At 35.2% G+C, this 20015-nt stretch overlaps 1 protein-coding gene across 1 annotated transcript in view; it reads left to right on the plus strand.

Annotated features, from left to right (window-relative positions):
* The window catches only part of EPHA6 (EPH receptor A6), an 893585-nt gene that overhangs the window by 739965 nt on the left and 133605 nt on the right, over nt 1-20015 (plus strand). Inside the window, 1 exon segment of the mRNA XM_081062963.1 lies at nt 18282-18491. Coding sequence (XP_080919089.1) covers nt 18282-18491 — 210 coding nt within the window.

Genomic DNA, 20015 nt, shown 5'->3' on the forward strand with positions numbered 1-20015 from the left:
ATCAAAAGAAACACATATGCTGATAGTAAAGAGATGGAAAAAGATATTTCATGAAAATGGAAACAAGAAAAAAGCTGCAGTAGCAATATTCATAGCAGACAACATAGACTTTAAAATAAAGACTATAACAAGAAACAAACAAGGACCCAGTAATCCCACTTCTAGGTATTTACCCAAAGAAACCCAACATGCTATTTCAAGGGAATTTGTGTATCATGTTCATTGTAGCATTATTTCAATGGCTATGATGTGGAGGCAGCCTGGGTGTCCGTCAATGGATGAATATAGAAAAGGACAGGTGGTACGTGTATACAATGGAATATTGCTCGGTCAGAGAAGGAAATGGGTTCTTGCCATCTCCAGTAGTACGGGTAGACCTGAACTGTATTGTGTTGAGTGGAGTGTGCCAGACAATGAAAGACAGATGCAATGTGATTTTGCTTATATGTAGAATCTAAAGAACAGAATAAATAAACAAACAAAACAGAAACAAACTCAAGATAAAGAGAATATTTTGATGGTTGTCAAATGGGAAGGGAGATTTGGAGAGTGGGTAAAAAAGGGGAAGGAATTAAGTCCAATTGGTTGTTACACAGTAATCATGGTGATGTAGGGTATAGCATAAGGGATATAGTCAATCATATTGTACAGTGTTAATAATATTGTCTATATGGTGTCAGATAGGTACTAGATTTATCAAGGTGATAAATGGGAAAGGAGGTGGGGGCCGATGTGAAAGGTTGAAGGGATTAAAAAGTACAAATTGGTAGTTACCTAATAGTCATGGGAATGTGAAGTACAGCATAGGGAATATAGTTAATAACAGGAAATAACTATGTGTAGTGCCAGGTGGGTATTCGACTTATCAGGGGTATTAATTCTTAAGTTATATAAATATCTAACCACTATGCTGTACACCTGAAATTAATGTAACATAATAATAATAAAAGAGTGTGTTTTCCTCCCCTCTACATGACTTCCTACATGGCCAAAAAATTTTAAAGACAATTTTTCTGTCACATCCCCTTCTTTCTTCAAGTTATCTTGTAGCAGCATACCCTCCCCACCACCTCGTACACCCAGGCCAGGCCCTTTTTCCACCTCATAGAATCACCTGTAACCTGGACCCTCCTCCACCCTACTCTCAGCTTCCACTCTTTCATTGCCATAGATCTTAGCAGGATATAAGGTTAGATTACTTCATACCAGCATGTGATTCACAAATACTATTTAATTATTTCGTATGATTTTTGCATCTTTTACATGAACTTGTAAGCCCAAATAGAATTTATTTTATTCTGGTAATAGCACAGCATGAGATCTACTTTCGTGACAACTTTTTACGTGTACAATATGCACTGTTGACTAAAGGTACAATGTGGTACAGCAGGTCTCTAGAGCTGATTCATCTTGCTTAACTCAAACTTTATGTTGTTGATATTCCCCTCCCCCACCTCCACCTATGAATCTATGAATTTGGCCCAAATAGAATTGAAAAAATTGAATTTCAGGTAGCAAAACAAAAAGAAGTGACTGCTTGGCAACAATAAAACAAGACAAACAAAAAGTTATAGAACACAGACCATAGTTCAATGTTTACCAGAGGAAAAGTGGGATGGGAGGTGGTGGAAGAGGGTAAGGGGGCTCAAATATATGGTGACAAAAAGAGATTTGACTTTGGGTGGTGAACACAATGCAATATACAAATGACATATTATAGAATTGTACACTTGAAACCTATATAATTTTATTAACCAATGTCACCCCCGATAAATTTAATAAAATTTTTCAAAAGTGAGAACAAGCAGACAATGTGGGTGAGGATGTTTGGGGACTAAAGGACAATTAGGAACACAGAGGTTAGCTCTTCTCTGTTGTTGTAGCTCTTCACAGATTCTCATCTTTTGTCCCTTACAAACCCACTGTGTTTCTGACATCTAGTTTTTTCGAAAAAGCCTTTAGCAACACAAAAGTAGGGGAACAAGAGGCTTATAAAGTGTCCACTGATCTTTTGTAAACTGCTTAGTAAAGTACATTTCCTTCATAGCCATTTCATAGCTCAAGTCAGCGTTCTGGAAGTAATAATTTTACAAGGCTTCAACTAACCCTTCTATTTTTGTCATTGTTATGAAAGGCTGGTGCCATTTCTTATAATTCACAGTTAGTGAACCAAAACAGTCTTTTGACATGCATGTGAGCCAAACTCATTCTTCATTTTAAAGCATAGATTGTTATTATCCAAAAGTGTTTATTGCACCAAATTCATGAGGAATCTTTGGGAAATTTATTTCTTGTAAGTAAACAAGACCCTGCATAATGAATTAAATTCTCTGTAAATGTTTGTTAAATGAAGATGTGCAATTTTTATGAATTTTACTCTAGTATAGTATTGTGTATCACTCACATTTAATGCTTTCAGGACACTGAATCACTATAATTATTTACTGTATACAAAGGCATATTGCACTTTTTTCAACAAGAAAGTTTGAAGGCACTGATTTATACTGTGGTCCATAGAACTTTGATAGTTTTTAAGACTATTCTGTTGGTGGGCCAACATTCCTATGATCCTCCAGTGACAACCTAGGAAGAAATATAGCAGAAATCTGTATAACATGCTTAGCCCACTTTTCCTCACTCTGCAGCGAATGTATAAGGATGTGGTGGTCATAATTAGAGTCAGACCAGAGTCTTGCCCTCAGAAGTGAAGATGGTTGCAAGTGTATTCAATACTTCTCATTTACTCATGATTTTCTCAGAAAATCTCTTACAGTAAATCTAACTTGCCAAGAAAAATACTCCAAGAATATCTTACTACTGAATGAAAGCTCGCAGTACTACATTAAGAGAAAAATAAATAAATTCAGGTCAGTCAATCCGGTGAATATCTGTTGAGTAATCTCCTGTATGCCAGGCATGAGTCTAGGCCCTGACATTTCAGATGAACAAGATAAAGTAAGCTTATTGCCCTAGATAAGATTATGTTCAAGCCAGTGGAAGAGGCAGACACACATGTGGTTCTAGCCAGGGTTGATGAAGACAGGATGCTTAAAGAAAGAAACCTCATCTAACTTCATTTCTCCCCTTTCCTAACACATTTCCCCTTCTGTACAATTTACTACAGATCCTGCTGGCTCTGCTGCTAAAATAGATCTCAGACCTGATTTCAGCCACCAGTTTCTCTCTCCTGTGTTACTGTAATAGCTTCCAAGTTGATCTTTCGGCTTCCATTCTCCATACACAATTCAGAGTATCTCACTCCCCAATTAAAATTCTTCTCTAACTTCTCATTACTTGTAGAATAGATTTCAAACTCTTCACCTTGGCTTACAAGGCCCTACCTGATTTGGCCTCTGCCTACCTCTTCAGTCTCCGTCTTCCTCCCTCTCACTCAACAAGCTCCAGCCTCATTGACTTTTATTTCTTAAGCATGCCAAACTCATTCCTGACTTGTCATTTTGTATGTGCTGGAAGCTATCCACGGGCTCCATCATGTCTTTCTCTTTTACGCACATTTTTTTTATTTTATATTTTCTCATTAGTTGAAAGTATCTTATTTATTTTTTACCTATTTTCTGTCTCCCTGCTTCCAATTAAATGTAAGTAGAACTGGAGCAGGCATCTTTCTTTTTTGCTTACCTTTTTGACTCCAGCAATTAGAGCAATAACTGGCTCATAGTAGATGCTCAATGAGTACGTTTAAAAGAATGAACTTAAGGATTCATCAAGGACATTTTAGAAGAGATTATACTTATGAAAAAAGCTCAGTTGACAAAAGACTAGAATAGCATTCCTGAAAGAGGGAGCAGTGTAAGCAAAGCATATTAGAGATGAAGTAACATGTTGTAAGGGTGAAACAGACACACACAAAAAAATTGAATCAGAATTAGGTTATGAAACTAGATAGAAGCAAGATTTGTATTATCCTGTACTTTATATTCTGTCACTAAAGGTCATTGAAGGTGTTGAAGCAAATGAATGACAGGATGATATGTGTGTTTCATAGGAAATATGTGTTAAATATATTTTTTTTATGTAGAATATATTCCTTTTTTAAAAAATGTTGTTAGACAATAATGTGAAGACTTCAGGACAGCATGGCACTCAAATCCTGCATTTGCTCTAAGCACAGGCTAAGTACCTGAGATCAACTTAAGATGAATGGAGGCTGAGAGGCTTAAAGTATCCATGGGGCACAACTCACAAAGCAGGGCCTTGACAACCATCATCAAGAGCTTGCATCACTGTGGAGACAATGTGACATGCCAGGGACTTCTCAGATCTGGTGGATGCTGTGCTCTAATGTCAGGGTCTGGTAGAGCTCGGCAGTTTTCAAAGCAACAGACATTATTATGTATAGCTTTCAGAAAACACCGTCTAATCAGACTCACCCTCTCTGTCACTTAGAGGTTAAGCTCCAGGTTTCTCAGCAGTCAGGGTGAGAGAGCAAAGAAAAAAAAAGAATGAAGACAAACTGAATTCTAGCTACTAAGCTCTGAGATGCAGTGTGTAAATATGCCACATTCACTCTCTTTCATTTGAATCTGCCTTCCTGGGAAAATAACCATATGTCATAAAAAAATTCATAGTTTCTTTTTGATTAATCTCTAGTTTGAAACCCGAAGATATTAAATCTCAGTGCTCTCACATTTTTCTCCTCCCCTTATAAACAATTCAATTCAATTTGAATTAATGTTTATCAAGTGCTGACACAAGCCATGGCAATATAGTGGATGCTGTGATAGAACCGCTACATAAAAGGGGGAAAAACTGTATGAAACCTTAAAAAAAGAAAACAGTCTTTTTTACACAAGACAGTAGGAATAATATTAGCAATAGCAACTGGTGCTCTATAAGGTAGTATCAAAGACTATTTAATTCAGTCACCATTTATTAACCATCCACCATATTCAAGAAAACCAGGATGTCCTAAACTACACTTGAGGAGTCTATATTGACAAGGACTAGAAAAAGGAATATAGATTTTGTATAGAGGAGAGAGTTGCATAACTTGTAGAGAAATAGACTTGTGCCCTACCTCATGTATGAATAAATGGGGCTATTCCTCTCAGCCAGACATAGATAAATAAATCATTTGTTGGTTTAGCTGTAGTGTTCTTGTTTGTTTTTTCGATTTAATACTCTCAGAGCTCTGTTATACCTTCCTTTGTTAAACCAAATTATGCTGCCCAAACTAGCCTAAACTGAGTCATTATGGCAAAGGTTCAGCCAACTCTTTTTCAGACAACCCCAGTTAATAAAAATACAGGCTCTGGAATTATACTGCCTGGATTCAAATCCTGGCTTTGCCGTTTACTAGGTTATTAAATATCTTTGTCCTTCACTTTGACCATCCATAAAATTGAGATAATAACTACATTTATATCACATAGTTATCACAAGGATTAAATGAGGTAATACCTTTAAAGAGACTGTGACTGGTTTGAAGTGTTTAAAGAATGTTAATAGCTGTTTTTTCCTCTAGAATAATATGGCAACAACTGAGATATAAGTTTCCAACAACCATACAGAATTATTTTTGGACTTTCTTTTCACCAAGTCCATATTTTATAAACACCATATAGATAAATGATAGATTATAGATAAGATAGATAGATCGATAGGTAGATGATAGATAGATAGATAGATAGATAGATAGATAGATAGATAGATAGATAGATAGATAAATAATCCCAGGTTGGGGTCCCTGGAAAGTGATTCTTAAAAGGAGATTTGCATGAAGAAGTTTTCTTGGGGACAACTCTCAGGATAAACCCCTTTATTCCTATAGCTTCTGGAATTTTGAAAGCTAATAGTTCTTAGCTGAGACCCTTTCTGGAAAATGCCATTGACTAGAGAAAATCATTTTCCAAGGCCATGACACTTTTACAAGGACAGCCTGAATTCAATCATTAATGTGGGAGTATTAGGGCCCAGGCCCTTTTCTTCAATTTGGACCATCTCCAAAGAGTTATCCTCAATCCAGAACATTTAATGGCATATACCAAAGCCATTGGTGTGAATACACTGCACTTTAATTTCTGCTGCTGCCCAATCTAGCTTTCCTCTGTCACTCAGAGATGTTGATCTTGAGAGTGTGTAATCAATGATCAACATTTAACAAAATTAATGGTTTTTCTGCTTCACCAAGTATATTCTTATATGAAACTATTCTTTTTTGTTAGTTTGTTCATCTGACAGAGAAGACCATGAGGATGCTAGTACAGTTTGGTTCGGTGCTACTAATTTGATTTGTGATTTCTGCAATTTTACCCCACAGTTTTATACCATTAGTGCCAATGTCAGCATAGTAAAAAACAGCAGATGCATGTCTTAATGCTGTTATAAAAATAGTTTTTAACTCATGGACCCCTGAAAATGTCTTGGCCATGTGAATTAAAAATAAATATACTACACTGTATAGTCTCATGAAAAAACATAGAGAAAGTGGTTTATATTCTTTTCAAAAACCAAAAACTAATTTTTAAATGATACCACTTACTGTAATTAGAACCACGATTGCTAAGTTACTGATAAGAAAGCAATTAATTCAAGTCTATTCAAATATTGGTAATAAGAATAGTTAAAAAAAATTTTTAAATAACTTGCATGAAATGGAAAAGGACGGAATAGACCCAAACTTATTTTACAAGGCCACCTTTACCCTGATAACAAAGCCAGAAAAGGACACTACAGAAAAAGAAAACTACAAGCCAATATCTCAGATGAACATAGATGCAAAAATCCTGAACAATATATTAGCAAACAAATTCAACAGTACATTAAAAGTATATGCAACATGGTCAAGTGGAAGTTATTCCAGTAATGCAAGGACGGTTCAACATCCACAAATCAAAGTGATACACCAGATTAACCACCACATTAATGAAGGATAAAAAGTCATGATTGTCTCAATAGATGCAGAAAAAGCATTTGACAAATTCAATATCCATTAATGATTTTTAAAAATCAAAAAAGTGGGTATAGAGAGAACATACTCAACATAATAAAAGTCATATGTGACAAGTAAAGAGCTAACATCATACTCAACAGTGACAAGCTGAAAGCTTTTCCTCTAAGACTAGGGACAAGACAAGAGTAGGGACAAGACACTCGCACCACTTTTATTCAACAGTATTGGCAGTCTTAAAGCAATTAGGCAAGAAAAAGAAATAAAATGCATCTTAATTAGAAAGGAAGCAATAAAAATGTCTCTATTTGTAGATAACATGATATTATACATAGAAAACTCGAAAGACTCCGCACAAAAAAACTGTTAGTAATAAATAAATTCAATAAAGTTGCAGGATACAAAATCAATATACAAAATCAATTGCATTTCTTTTTGTTTGTTTTTGTTTTAATAGTTTCAGGTGTACAAAACAATGTAATACTTAGATACTTACACCCCTCAAAAAGTGATAATCCCCCTTCCCCAATCTAGTACCCCTCTGACATCATATGCAGCTGTTACAATTCCACTGACTCTATTCCATATGCTGTACTCCACATCTCATGACTATATATATATATATATATATATATATATATGTTTAACATATATATATTTATATATAAATATATATATGTTAAATTATAGTTAACATTCATTGTTATTCAGCTTCAGCCTCAGGTGTACAGCACAGTGGTCAGGCAACTACACCATCCCTGAAGTGATCTCCTTAATAAGAGAAGTGCCCATCTAACACCCTACAAAATCTTCTCAACATTATTGATTATATTCCCCAAACTGTCTTTCATATCCCCGTGGCAATCTTGTGGTTACCAATTTGTGCTTTCTAATCCCCTCACCTTCTCCCTCATCCCCACCCTTCTCCCATCTAGCAACCCTCAGTTTTTCTCTGTATTTCTGAGACTGTTTCTGATTAGTTTTTTTAATTTATTCTATGCTTTAGATTCCACATATAAGTGAGATCATATGGTATTTGTCTTTCTCCGTCTGACTTATTTTACTTAGCATAATGTTCTCTAGATCCATCCATATCATTGCAAATGGTAAGATTCATTCTTCTTTATGGTTGAGTAATACTCCATTGTATAATTGTACCACAGTTTCTTAATCCAGTCATCTACCAATGGGCATTTCAGTTTTTTCCACGTCTTGGCTATTGTGAACAGCGCTGCAATAAACATAAGGGAGCATACATTTTTTTTGAATTGGTGTCTTAGATTTCTCTGGATAGGTACCTAAGAGTGGAATTGCTGGGTCATAAGGTAGTTCCATTTCCAGTTTTTTGAGGTACCTCCATACAGTTTTCCATAGTGGCTGCACCAATCTGCAATCGCACCAACAGTGCACGAGGGTTCCTTTTCTCCACATCCTTGCCAGCACTTGTTTTTTGTTGATTTATTTTTGATAGGCATTCTGACTGGAGTGAGGTGGTACCTCATTGTGGTTTTTATTTGTATTTCTCTAATGATTAGTGAGGTTGAGCATTTTTTTTATATGTCTGTTGGCCATCTGTATGTCTTCTTTTGAAAATTCTCTTCATGTCCTCTGCCCTTTTTTTAATTGGGTTGTTCGTTTTTTGGTGTTGAGTTGAATGAGTTTTTAATAAATTTTGGACATTAATACCTTATCAAATGTATCATTGACAAATATCTTCTCCCATTCAGTAGGATGCCTTTTTGTTTTATTGATGGTTTCCTTTGCTGTGAAGACATTTTTAGTTTGATATAATCCCACGTGTTTACTTTTTCCCTTACTTCCCTTGCCCAAGGGGATATATCAGTAAAAAAATTGCTAAGGGTAGTATCTGCAAATTTAATTCCTGTGTTTTCTTCTAGGAGTTTTATAATTTCAGATCTTACATTTAAGTCTTTAATCCATTTTGAATTTATTCTTGTATATGGCATAAGGAGGTGGTCCAGCTTCATTTTTTTACATGTCTGTCCAGATTTCCCAACACCATTTATTGAATAAACTGTCTTTATCCCAATATAAATTATTGCTTTCATTGTCATAGATTAAAGGACCATATAGGTATGAATTTATTTCTGAGCCGTCCATTCTATTCCATTGATCTGTATGTCTGTTTTTATGCCAGTACCATGCTGTTTTGATTACTACAGCCTTGTAGTATAATTTGATGTCAGATATCTTAACACCTCCCACTTTGCTCTTATTTCTCATGATTTCCATAGCTATTCGGGGTCTTTTATGGTTCCATATAAACTTTAGGATTATAATTTCTATGTCTGTGATAGGAATTGCATTGAATCTATATATTGCCTTAGGCAGTATGGACATTTTAACTATATTAATTCTTCCTATCCATGAGCACGGTAGATGTTTCCATTTATTTGCATCTTCTTTAATTTCTCTCTTCAGTGTTTTATAATTTTCTGAGTACAGGTCTTTCACTTCTTTGGTTAAATTTATTCCTAAGCATTTTGTAGTTTTTGAAGCAATTGTAAATGGAAGTGTTTTCTTAATTTCTCCTTCTGATAGTTTATTATTGGCGTATACAAATGCAACTGACTTCTGAATGTTAATTTTGTATGCTGCTACTTTACTGAATTTATTTATCAGTTCTAATAGTTTTTTGGGGGGAGTCTTTGAGCTTCTCTATATATAGTATTATGTCATCTGAATATGACAATTTTACTTCCTTCTTTCCAATTTGGATGCCTTTGTTTCTTTTTCTTTTCTCACTGCTGTTGCTAGAACTTCCAGCACTATGTTGAATAAAAGTGGGAAAAAAATGGGCAACCTTGTCTTGCTCCTGATCTTAAGGGGAATGGTTTTAGTTTTTCTCCATTGAGTATGATGTTAGCTGTGGGTTTATCATATATGGCCTTTATTATGTTGAGATATGATCCTTCTATTCCTGCTTTGCTAAGAGTTTTTATCATAAGTGGCTCCAGATTTTGTCAAATGCTTTTTCTACATCTATTGATATGACCATATTATTTTTATTTTACATTTTGTTAATGTGGTGTATCACATCAATTGGTTTGTGGATATTGAATCAACCTTGCATACCAGGAATGAATCCTACTTGATCAAAGTGTATGATGTTCTTAATGTATTGCTGAATTCTGTTTGCTAATATTTTGTTGAGGATTTTTACATCTATATTCGTTAGGGATATTAGCCTGTAGTTTTCTTTTTTTGTAATGTCTTTGTCTGATCTTGAGATCAGGGTGAAGGTGGCCTCGTAAAAAGACTTTGGGAGGCTTCTCTCCTTCTGGATTTTTTGAAATAGTTTGAGTAGAATAGGTGATGATTCTTTTTTGAATGTTTGGTAAAATTCATCTGTGAAGCCATCTGGTCTAGGGTTTTTGTTTGTTGGGTACTTATTGATTACTGATTCAATTTCCTTGGTAGTAATCAGTCTATTCAGATGTTCTGTTTCTTCTTGAGTTAGCCTTGGAAGGTTGTATGCTTCTAGAGAATTATCCTATTCTTCCGGATTGTCTAATTTGTTAGCAAATAGTTGCTCATAGTATTTTCCTAATTTTTTTTGTATTTTTGTGGTGTCTGTTGTCTCTTCTCCTCTTTCATTTCTGATTTTATTAATTTGGCTCCTCTCTTCTCTTTTTTTTTTTCTTTTTTTTTTTTTTTGATGAGTCTGGCTAAAGGTTTGTCAATGTTGTTTATCTTCTCAAAAAAAAACAGCTCTTGCTTTCATTGATATTTTGTATTATTTTTTTGGTCTCTGTTTTGTTTATTTCCACTCTGATCTTTATTATTTTGGGCTTGTTTTGCTGTTCTTTTTTCAGTTCCCTTAGGTATAGAGATAGGTATAAAGACTATTCATTTGAGATTTTTCTTGTTTCTTTAGGTAGTCCTGCATTGATATGAATTTCTTTCCTAGGACTGCTTTCTCTGCATTCCATAGATTTTCGGTCATTGTTCTTTCATTTTCGTTTGTCTTGAGGTATCTTTTGATTTATTCCTCAATCTCATTGTTGACCCATTCATTATTTAGTAACATATTATTCAGCCTCCATCTATTTGTGTGTTTTCCAGTTTTTTTTTTTCTTGTAACTGATTTCTAATTTCATACCACTGTGGTCAGAGAAGACATTTGAAATGATTTCAATTTTCTTAAATTTATTGAGACTTGTCTTGTGCCTAACATGTGGTCTATCTTGGAAAATATTCCATATGTGCTTGAGAAGAATGTATATTCTGCAGCTTTGGGGTTAAATACTCTAAAAATATTGATTAAATCCAACTGATCTAATGTGTCATTTAAGGCCATTGTTTCCATATTGATTTTCTGTCTGGAGGATCTGTTCCTTGTTGTCAGTGGTGCGCAGAAGTCCCCTACTATGATAGTGTTGCTGTTGATCTCTGTCTTTATGTCTGTCAATATCTGTTTTTATATATTTAGGTGCTCGTACATTGAATGCATAGATGTTGACTAGGGTTAGGTCCTCTTGTTGGATCGATCCCTTTCTTATTATGTAGCGCCTTGCTTTGTCCTTTATTATATTCTTCATTTTAAAGTCTATTTTGTCAAATATAAGTATTGCTACTCCAGATTTTTCTCATTTCTACTTGCATGAAATATCTTATTCCATCTCTTTACTTTCAGCCTGTGTGTGTCTTTTGATCTGAGCTGAGTCTCTTGTATACAACATATGTAAGGGTCTTGTTTTCTTATCCACTCAGCCACCCTATGTCTTTTGATTGAAGCATTTAATCCATTTAAATTTAAAGTGATTATTGATAGGTATGTAGTTATCACCATTTTCTTATTTGTATTTCTGGTCTTCATTAGTTAGATTGTTTTCATCTTTTCTCTGTTTAAATAAAGTCCTTTTAACATTTCCTGCACTGCTGGCTTCATGGTAATGAATTCCTTTAGTTTATTCTTTTCTGGGAAGCTGTTTATCTGTCCTTCAATTTTAAATGATAGCCTTGCCGGATAAATCAATCTAGGTTGTAGGCCTTCGTTTTTCATCACTTTGAATACTTTCAGTCACTCCCTTCTGACACGCAAAGTTTCTATAAAAAAGTCAGCTGAGTCTAATGAGAGCACACTTGTAAGTAACCTGCTGTCTGTCTCTTGCTGCTTTTAGGATTATCTCTTTGTCTTTAACCTTTGCCATTTTAACTGTAATATGTCTTGGTGTGGACCTGTTTGGGTTCATCTTGGTTGGAACTCTCTGCACTTCCTATGTCTATTTCCTTCACCAGGTTAGGGAAGTTTTCAGTCATTATTTCTTCAAATATGTTCTCAAGCCCTTGCTCCCTCTCTTCTGCTGGTTTTCCTATGATGTGCATGTTGTTGCGTTTGATGTTATCCCACAGGTTTCTTAAACTGTTTTCATCGTTTTTTTTTTTTCTTTTTGTTGTTCCGATTGGGTGATCTCTGCTATCTTGTCTTCTAAATCACTGATGCGATCCTCTGCTTCATCTAATCTGCTGATAACTCCTTCACGTGTGTTCTTTATTTCAGTTACAGTATTTTGTAGTTCTAACTGGTTGTTTTGTATGATTTGTGTATCCTTCTTTATGTTCTCACTAAGTTCCTTAAACATTCTTATAATCAGTGTTCTAAACTCTGTCTCTGATGGTTACTGCTATTTCATTTAGTTCCAATTCTGGGGTTTCTTCTGTTCTTTTATTTGGGACATGTTTCTTTGTTTCCTCATTCTGGCTGACTGTGTTTTTTTCGATGTATTAAGTAGATACCCTAGGTCTCTCAGCCTTTGCTGGGTGGACTTATGTAATATGTGTCCTTTATATTTGAATTGCATAGTCTCCCTATTCTTCTGTGTGTGTGTCACAGAGGTGTCCCTTGTGTTGTGTGTATATTCCTATTGAAGTTGAGTTTTAATTGCTTTTGGCTTATCAGTGTGTGGGATTGACTCCCAGGCTGACTAGCTGTGGGAATTGGTTATGCCCACTGTGTATGAGCTGCTGTGTGAGGGTTGACCCCTCAGATGAGGCTTGGTCCCTATGCGCTCTTGTGCCTGTAGAGAATTCCCTTTGGGTATGTCACTTGTAGGTGAAACCTGGCCATGTTCTGCTTTGGTCTGGAATTGGCCTCTGGGTGTGTTGATTCTTGTGACTCTTGAAGCTGGGCCCTCATCCAGGACGATTTCAGAACAAAACAAACCAACAAGTGCAACAACGACAATGACAACAAAGAACAAATACACTCACATATGAAAACAACCAACAATCAACACTCAACACACAAAAAAAATATCAAAAATACAAAAAACAACAACAACAACAAAAAAACAGTAGCAACATCAAAAAAAATCAATACAGAAAAATGGAAAGGAGGAAATGCAGAGCACGGAAAAGAAAAGAGAAAAGAAGAGAGAGAAAAAGGGGAAAATAAATACATACTGTGTTTCCCTGAAAATAAGACCTAGCCAGACTATGAACTCCAATGCATCTTTTGGAGCAAAAATTAGTATAAGACACGGTCTTATTTTAATATAATATAAGACCAGGAATATAATATAATGTAATAATATAATATAATATAATATAATATAACATACATAATATGATATAATATAATATAATATAATATAATATAATATAATATAATATAATATAATATAATATAATATAATATAATATAATAAATATAATATATAATACCAGGTCTCATACTAATTTTTGCTCCAAAAGATGCATTAGAGCTGATGGTCTGGCTAGGTCTTATTTTCTGGGAAACATGGTATATGTGTATATACACATATATATAGCAAAATGATAATAAAAAAATTAAAGTCCACCAAGCTATCTCCAGGTTATCCTCTGCTGTACAAAAACTCCTCTGTGTCTTGTGGAGGCAGAACGGGCCACCTGGCACCCAGAATGACCCTGACAATGCAGTTCCAGATAGGTGGGGCTATTGGGTGTAGTTGGTAGTTTTCAGAGTCAGTGCAGTTTGTGCTTTCACCTGCACAAACATGCACTGAGAGCACCACAGCCAGCCACTGGGAGGTGGGCTTCTTCCCTGTGCACAGGTCTCCTGGGTCTTAGGGCACTTCTTCCATTGGGGTGTGTGGAGGGTGTGAGATTTCTGAGCTGCTGAAATCCCAGAGCTTCCTCTGACACCAACTGCTGACACCCGGGGGTGTCTAGGCATCTCTAATTGTCCTGCTGGGAGGCTTTCAGAAAAGGTGGGGGCTGGGTAGTCGGTCGCCTTTGTCTCCCTGGCCAGTCTACCACCAGTGTCACACTCATCCCAGCCTCTTCCCTAGGTCACAGCTGCAAACTGGCTCTTTCCAGTTCTTGAGGGTTGCAGCTCCTCTGTAATCTGACACTACTCCTTCTTCCTGATCTGGGACCAGTTTAACGCTCTAGAAGGACGGGGCTAGGGAGAGCTGTGGGAGGGTGGGGGGAGGAGTTCTAGGTATGTTGTTTTCTTTGCTTTCTGTCTGACCGAGAGAAACCAGCCGCAGTTGTCAGCTGATGTTTCTGCCTCCAACGCTGAGCACTGCCATCCTCTATGCTGATCTCTGGGCAGGGCCATGGGGTGCAGGGAGGGAGCCCACATCAGGCTGCTACGAACTGCAGTCTGTATCCGGGGCCCAGAGTCTCTGCAGCCATGGATTCAGGCTGGTCTCCACACCGCTCCCTTTCCTCTTCCCCTGCTCACCGAGTTTGCCCCCTTCAGTTAATCCTCGTGCATGTCTCTTTGCCGTTCTGTGTGATGAGCAGAGAATCCTTTGATGGGTTATGGATGTTCAATTTGTGGTAACTTCCAGGGGAGAACTCAAGAAGGCTGCCTCGCCAGCACCATTTCTATAACATCACTCCTCAATTGCATTTCTATACACTAACAACAAACTATCAGAAAGAGAAGTGAAGAATTTTATCAAAAAAGAATAAAACACTTAAGGATAAATTTACCAAAGGAGGTAGAAGATCTGTACACTGAAAACTATAAGACATTGGTGAAAGAAATTGAAGCAGATAAAAATAATGGAAAGATATTCTGTGCTCAGAATTGGAGGAATTAATATCATTAAATTGTCCATACTACCCAAAAGCAAGCTACAAATTCAGTGCAAACCCTTTCAAAATTCCAATGGCATTTTTAACAGAAATAGAAAAATTAATCCTAGAATTTGTTTGGAATAACAAAAGACCCTAAATCACCAAAACAATCTTGAGAAGAGAGAGCAAAGGTGGAAGCATCACTTTCTGATTTCAAAATATATTACAAAGCTGTAGTAATCAAAAAAGTATGCTATTGGCATAAAACAGACACACTGATCAATGGAACCAAATAGAGAGCCCAGAAGTAAACCTATGCATGCATGGTCAATTAATTTAAGACAAAAAAGCTAAGAATATACAAGTATCCTGAGGAAAGGATAGTATCCTCAATAAACAGCCTAGGAAAACTGAATAACCACATGCAAAAGAATGGAAGTAGACCCTTGTCACGCAACATACACAAAAATTAATTCATAATGGATTAAAAATTTGACCATAAGACCTGAAACCATAAAAATCCTAGACATAAGAAGTAAGCTTCTTGACATTGGTCTTAGCAATGATTTGGGGGGATTTTTTTGGATTTGACAACAAAAGCAAAAAGAAACAAATGTGACTACAACAAACTAAAAAGCTTCTTCTGTACAACAAAGGAAACTATCAACAAAATGAAAGGCAACCTATGGATTGGGAGAAAACATTTACAAACAGTATATGATAAGGAATTAATATCCAAAATACACAAGGAACTCATACACCTCAATAGCAAAAAACATAACTCAATTTTTTAAATGGGCAAAGGACCCGAATAGACTTTTTTTTCCAAAAAAGACATATAAATGAGCAATAAGTAGATGAAAACATGTTTAACATCACTAGTTATGAGGGAAATGCAAATTAAACTACAGTGAGCTACCACTTCAGACCTGTAAGGATAGCTGTTATCAAAAAGACAAGAGTAAAAATTGTGGTGAAAATGTTATGGATAAAAGGCAAAACTTGTACACTGTCGGTAGGAATATAAACTGGAACAGCTCCTATGGAAAACAATACGGCGGTTCCTCAAGAAGTTAAAAATAGAACTACCATATGATTCAGCAATCCCACTTCTGGATAAATATCCAAAGGCAATGAAACCATTATCTTGATGAGATGTCTGTACTCCCATGTTCATTGCAGCATTATTCACAACAGCCAATGTACAGAAGCAACCTAAGTATCCGTTGATGGATGAGTGGATTAAGAATATGTGGAATATAACAATGTCGATTCATCATTTGTAACAAATGCACTACTCTGGTGAGGGTTGCTAGTTGATAATGGGGGAGGCTGTGAATGTGTGTGGGCGGAAGGTATATGAAAACTCTCTGTACCTTCCTCTTAATTTTGCTGTGTACCTAAAAATGCTCTAAAAAAGATTGTCTTTTTTTTTCTAAGAAATAAATTGGTGCTTTGTGCCACCCTCAGAATAGATAGGAAATTAAATTTCAGCCTGGTATTAAGAACTATTTCTCTTTATGATGTAAAAGTTTATGTTACCAATTGGTTTTTCAGGAAAGTGAGAGAATTGTCAGATTCATATTAAACTTACAAAAACTACATGTAATTATAATAACAAGGTTTTATTAAATAAATAATAACTGTTATTAAATAAGTCAGGGCTCCTCTGTGTTTTGTGTGTGATTCTCACTACAACTCTGACTTCGATTATTCTATTCCCATTGCACAGATAAGGAAACTGAGGCATCCCTTCCTTTTTCAGGTGGTCCATTAACATTTCCTACTGTGCAAAAATTCTGCATTGACAAGAACTGTGACACCAGGCAACTTCATTTTCAATTATTAAAAAAATGGCCTCTTTAAATTTAGAGTAATGTGTGCTTTCAATTCTACTCAAAGGCTTTGAGATCCCTAACAGAGGAGACGTAGGTAGAGCACATGATAAAAGAGGCAGATTTCATCTAATAGTGCTCTGTCTAAGAAGATAAATTGGAAACATAAAGAGCTAATAACACCAAAGATTTTCTTTGCTAGGTTATCTTTTATACATTAATTATACAGAAGAACCTACTTAAATGGATCCTCTTGCTGTAGAATATTTCTTTTAAGAGAGAGTTCTTTGCCTTACTCTGCACTTGAGTTGGGTGATATTATCAGAGAGCTGTCAAGGAGATAAGTTGATATCGTAAGAAAAGTTTATTTCATTTGTAATATAAGCTTATTATTTAACTGACCAATGAATCATCACTGTGTAGGAGACTCTGTCACTGTGATATGGTCAAATCATCATTGTGTTTAGGCTACTCTATGGTTTTAAATCGGGTACCCATGAAAACTGCTTAATTTTGCAAAATTTAAGATACTTGTTTATGGTTCTACGACACTGTATAAGGCAATATAGCCCTATAATCTCTTACTATTAATAGGTATGACTTTTTTAAATCATTCACAAATAAATGTTACTTTATGTGTAAAACCAACTTGAGAATCTTTCATGTTTCTCCTTATCTCCATTAAACACAACAATCTCCAAATAAGTAGAACAATATGCATTGTTTTTCAAACTTAAAATACACATCTTGCATGGATGACCATTGGATATTTTCCCCCTTTTTAAAAAAAAAATACATATTCTCTTTAAATCAAGGCAAGAGGAATAGTCAAGGGGTTGACTACATGCCAGTGCTGTGCCTGGCTTGTTATTTATATTTCATTTACGCTTTCCAACTAGGAGTTAAAATAGTCCTGTTTTCAGTCAATTGTCAACAACTTCCTTTCTGCTCTATGTAATGCAACAATGGGGAAATCTAGTTATTTTCTGTTCATGTGCAATTAATTTTTCTTTTTCCTGAGTGATCATTTTTCATCATATTTCGAGTTATCACAGTTTTGACTAATCCTCAGTTTTGCTGCCCTTCTGCCTACCTGTATGGCTGGTTCAAACTCACAAGTATGGAAAGTGAATTCTGCTTTTTGATAGCCATTGCTATTACCTTCTTTGACTTTAGTTTCCTCTTGTTACTTAAAGTTTTCGAAATTATGTTTTCTGGGAGTTAATTTGATTGGTTCCCTTTTATCCTTAGTTTGTTCTCCTTCATCACTTCCAGCTAGATTATCCTTTCCTTTACATGTCAAGCAAATTCTTATATTTTGGTAGGAACAATATCAATGGTCAGCAAACTAGATGCTTACATTTATTGTATCCAACAAAATAAGTTGAAGGGTCTTATTTAATACTGGAAACACACACACACACACACACACACACACACACATGCCTTCACACACACTATCTTAACATAAATCAATGTGAACATTTGTGATTCTCTTTCAGAAACATGATGGCCACTTCACAGTCATCCAGTTGGTTGGTATGCTCCGAGGCATCGCATCAGGAATGAAGTATCTTTCTGACATGGGTTATGTCCATCGGGATCTAGCAGCTAGGAATATATTGGTCAACAGCAACTTAGTATGCAAAGTTTCCGATTTTGGTCTTTCCCGGGTGCTGGAAGATGACCCAGAAGCTGCTTATACAACAACTGTAAGTTTCCATGTTCTTTTCCGATATAGTTTGTTTACTTTTACTGTTTTTAATGTCGGTAGAGTAATTCTATTTTTGTTTTCCTAATTTTCTGCTCTCAGTTCTCATTTTCCCAATTTAATACCATTTTATTTAATTGGAAAGTATTTGCTTTATCTGAGTGCCAGGTTTACAACAAAACAAAACCTTCTTAACTGTTTTCTTTCTTCCATGGTATTGGGACTTTATTTTAACATCATGCTTGAGGTCCATGCCTTCTCAGCAATCTGCCTTTGCCTGATGAATTTTTGATGCTTGAATACTCATCTTCTTTCATTGCAGTTTTGTGCATAGAGGAATGGTGCAGTCACTTAAGTCGGTGATAGTGAAGAGTCAGTGGTTAGGAAATGACATTTTTCCTCACAGCAAATGTTATGGAATGATCTGATCATACTTAAAAATGAACAATATAGGTTTCTGTAGAGATATACGAGTATAAGTATACCCTACACATTTTTTTGAATGGTACTTGGGAAAATGTGAGCAAGAATACAAGGTTAAAGCTTTAGAATCAAACTATCATATGTAAATGATATGCTCTCAATTCATGAATAGTTTATGCATTTCCGAATGTCTCAAGACCAATTCATCCCACTGATTGTTTCAAGTAGTTCAGCTCAAAGTCTCTCTTCAGTTATCTTAAAGCTAATAATTTGTAAAATTGTACTATATTCTGTAATTTTTTTAAACAAAACCCTCACCATTGGCTCATTTGATAGTCAGCTTTAATGGAAAATGTCAGTAAAACGATTCTAGATGTTCTATTTTCTTCTCTTTTTCTAACATACACATTATTTTTAAAAGAGGCAAATCCATTATTTAGTTCCCTTTTATTTCATTTTCTATGAGATTTTTTTTTGAAACTTCATTATATTCAATTACTCCAGAATGGATGCAAGTTCAATATGAAACATGTTATACCCTTACTATATTTCCTTTGTAGAAATGCTCTATATTAATTTATCAATGATATTTTCACTAATTTCTCCAACAAAGAAATACTGTTCTAAGGAAAATAAATTAATATTTCAGAGTCTGATATATAAGGTAGCAGTTATCTATTGATCTTTTTATTTGACCAATAAGCTTCGTAAAAATAAAAGTCTATCAAGTCTAAAAATAAATTGTATATTTTAGAAAAAACAGTATTTTCAACACCATTTTCTAATTGGAAACTGTCATAATTATTTTCTTTTTTTCAAGGACTTTATTTTCTTCTCTTTTATTTTTATAGCTATACAAGTTGAAGCACATTATTGATAGCTACTATTATACGTATTATTTCCAACCTTGGAGAATAGTGTTTAAAGTTTTATATAAATACTATAAAGTATAAATTTATAAAGTTTGCAACAACTGCAATCTACAAAAAGAATAACATAAGATAGGAAATGAAGCATAAAATAGGAAATAACTGCTAGGCTCTTTGAATGTATGCTTATATAGATACACTTGAAATCCCTTATTAAACAGTAGTTTAACTAC

Source organism: Rhinolophus hipposideros, assembly GCF_964194185.1.
Source record: "Rhinolophus hipposideros genome assembly, chromosome: 2".
Lineage (NCBI taxonomy): Eukaryota > Metazoa > Chordata > Mammalia > Chiroptera > Rhinolophidae > Rhinolophus > Rhinolophus hipposideros.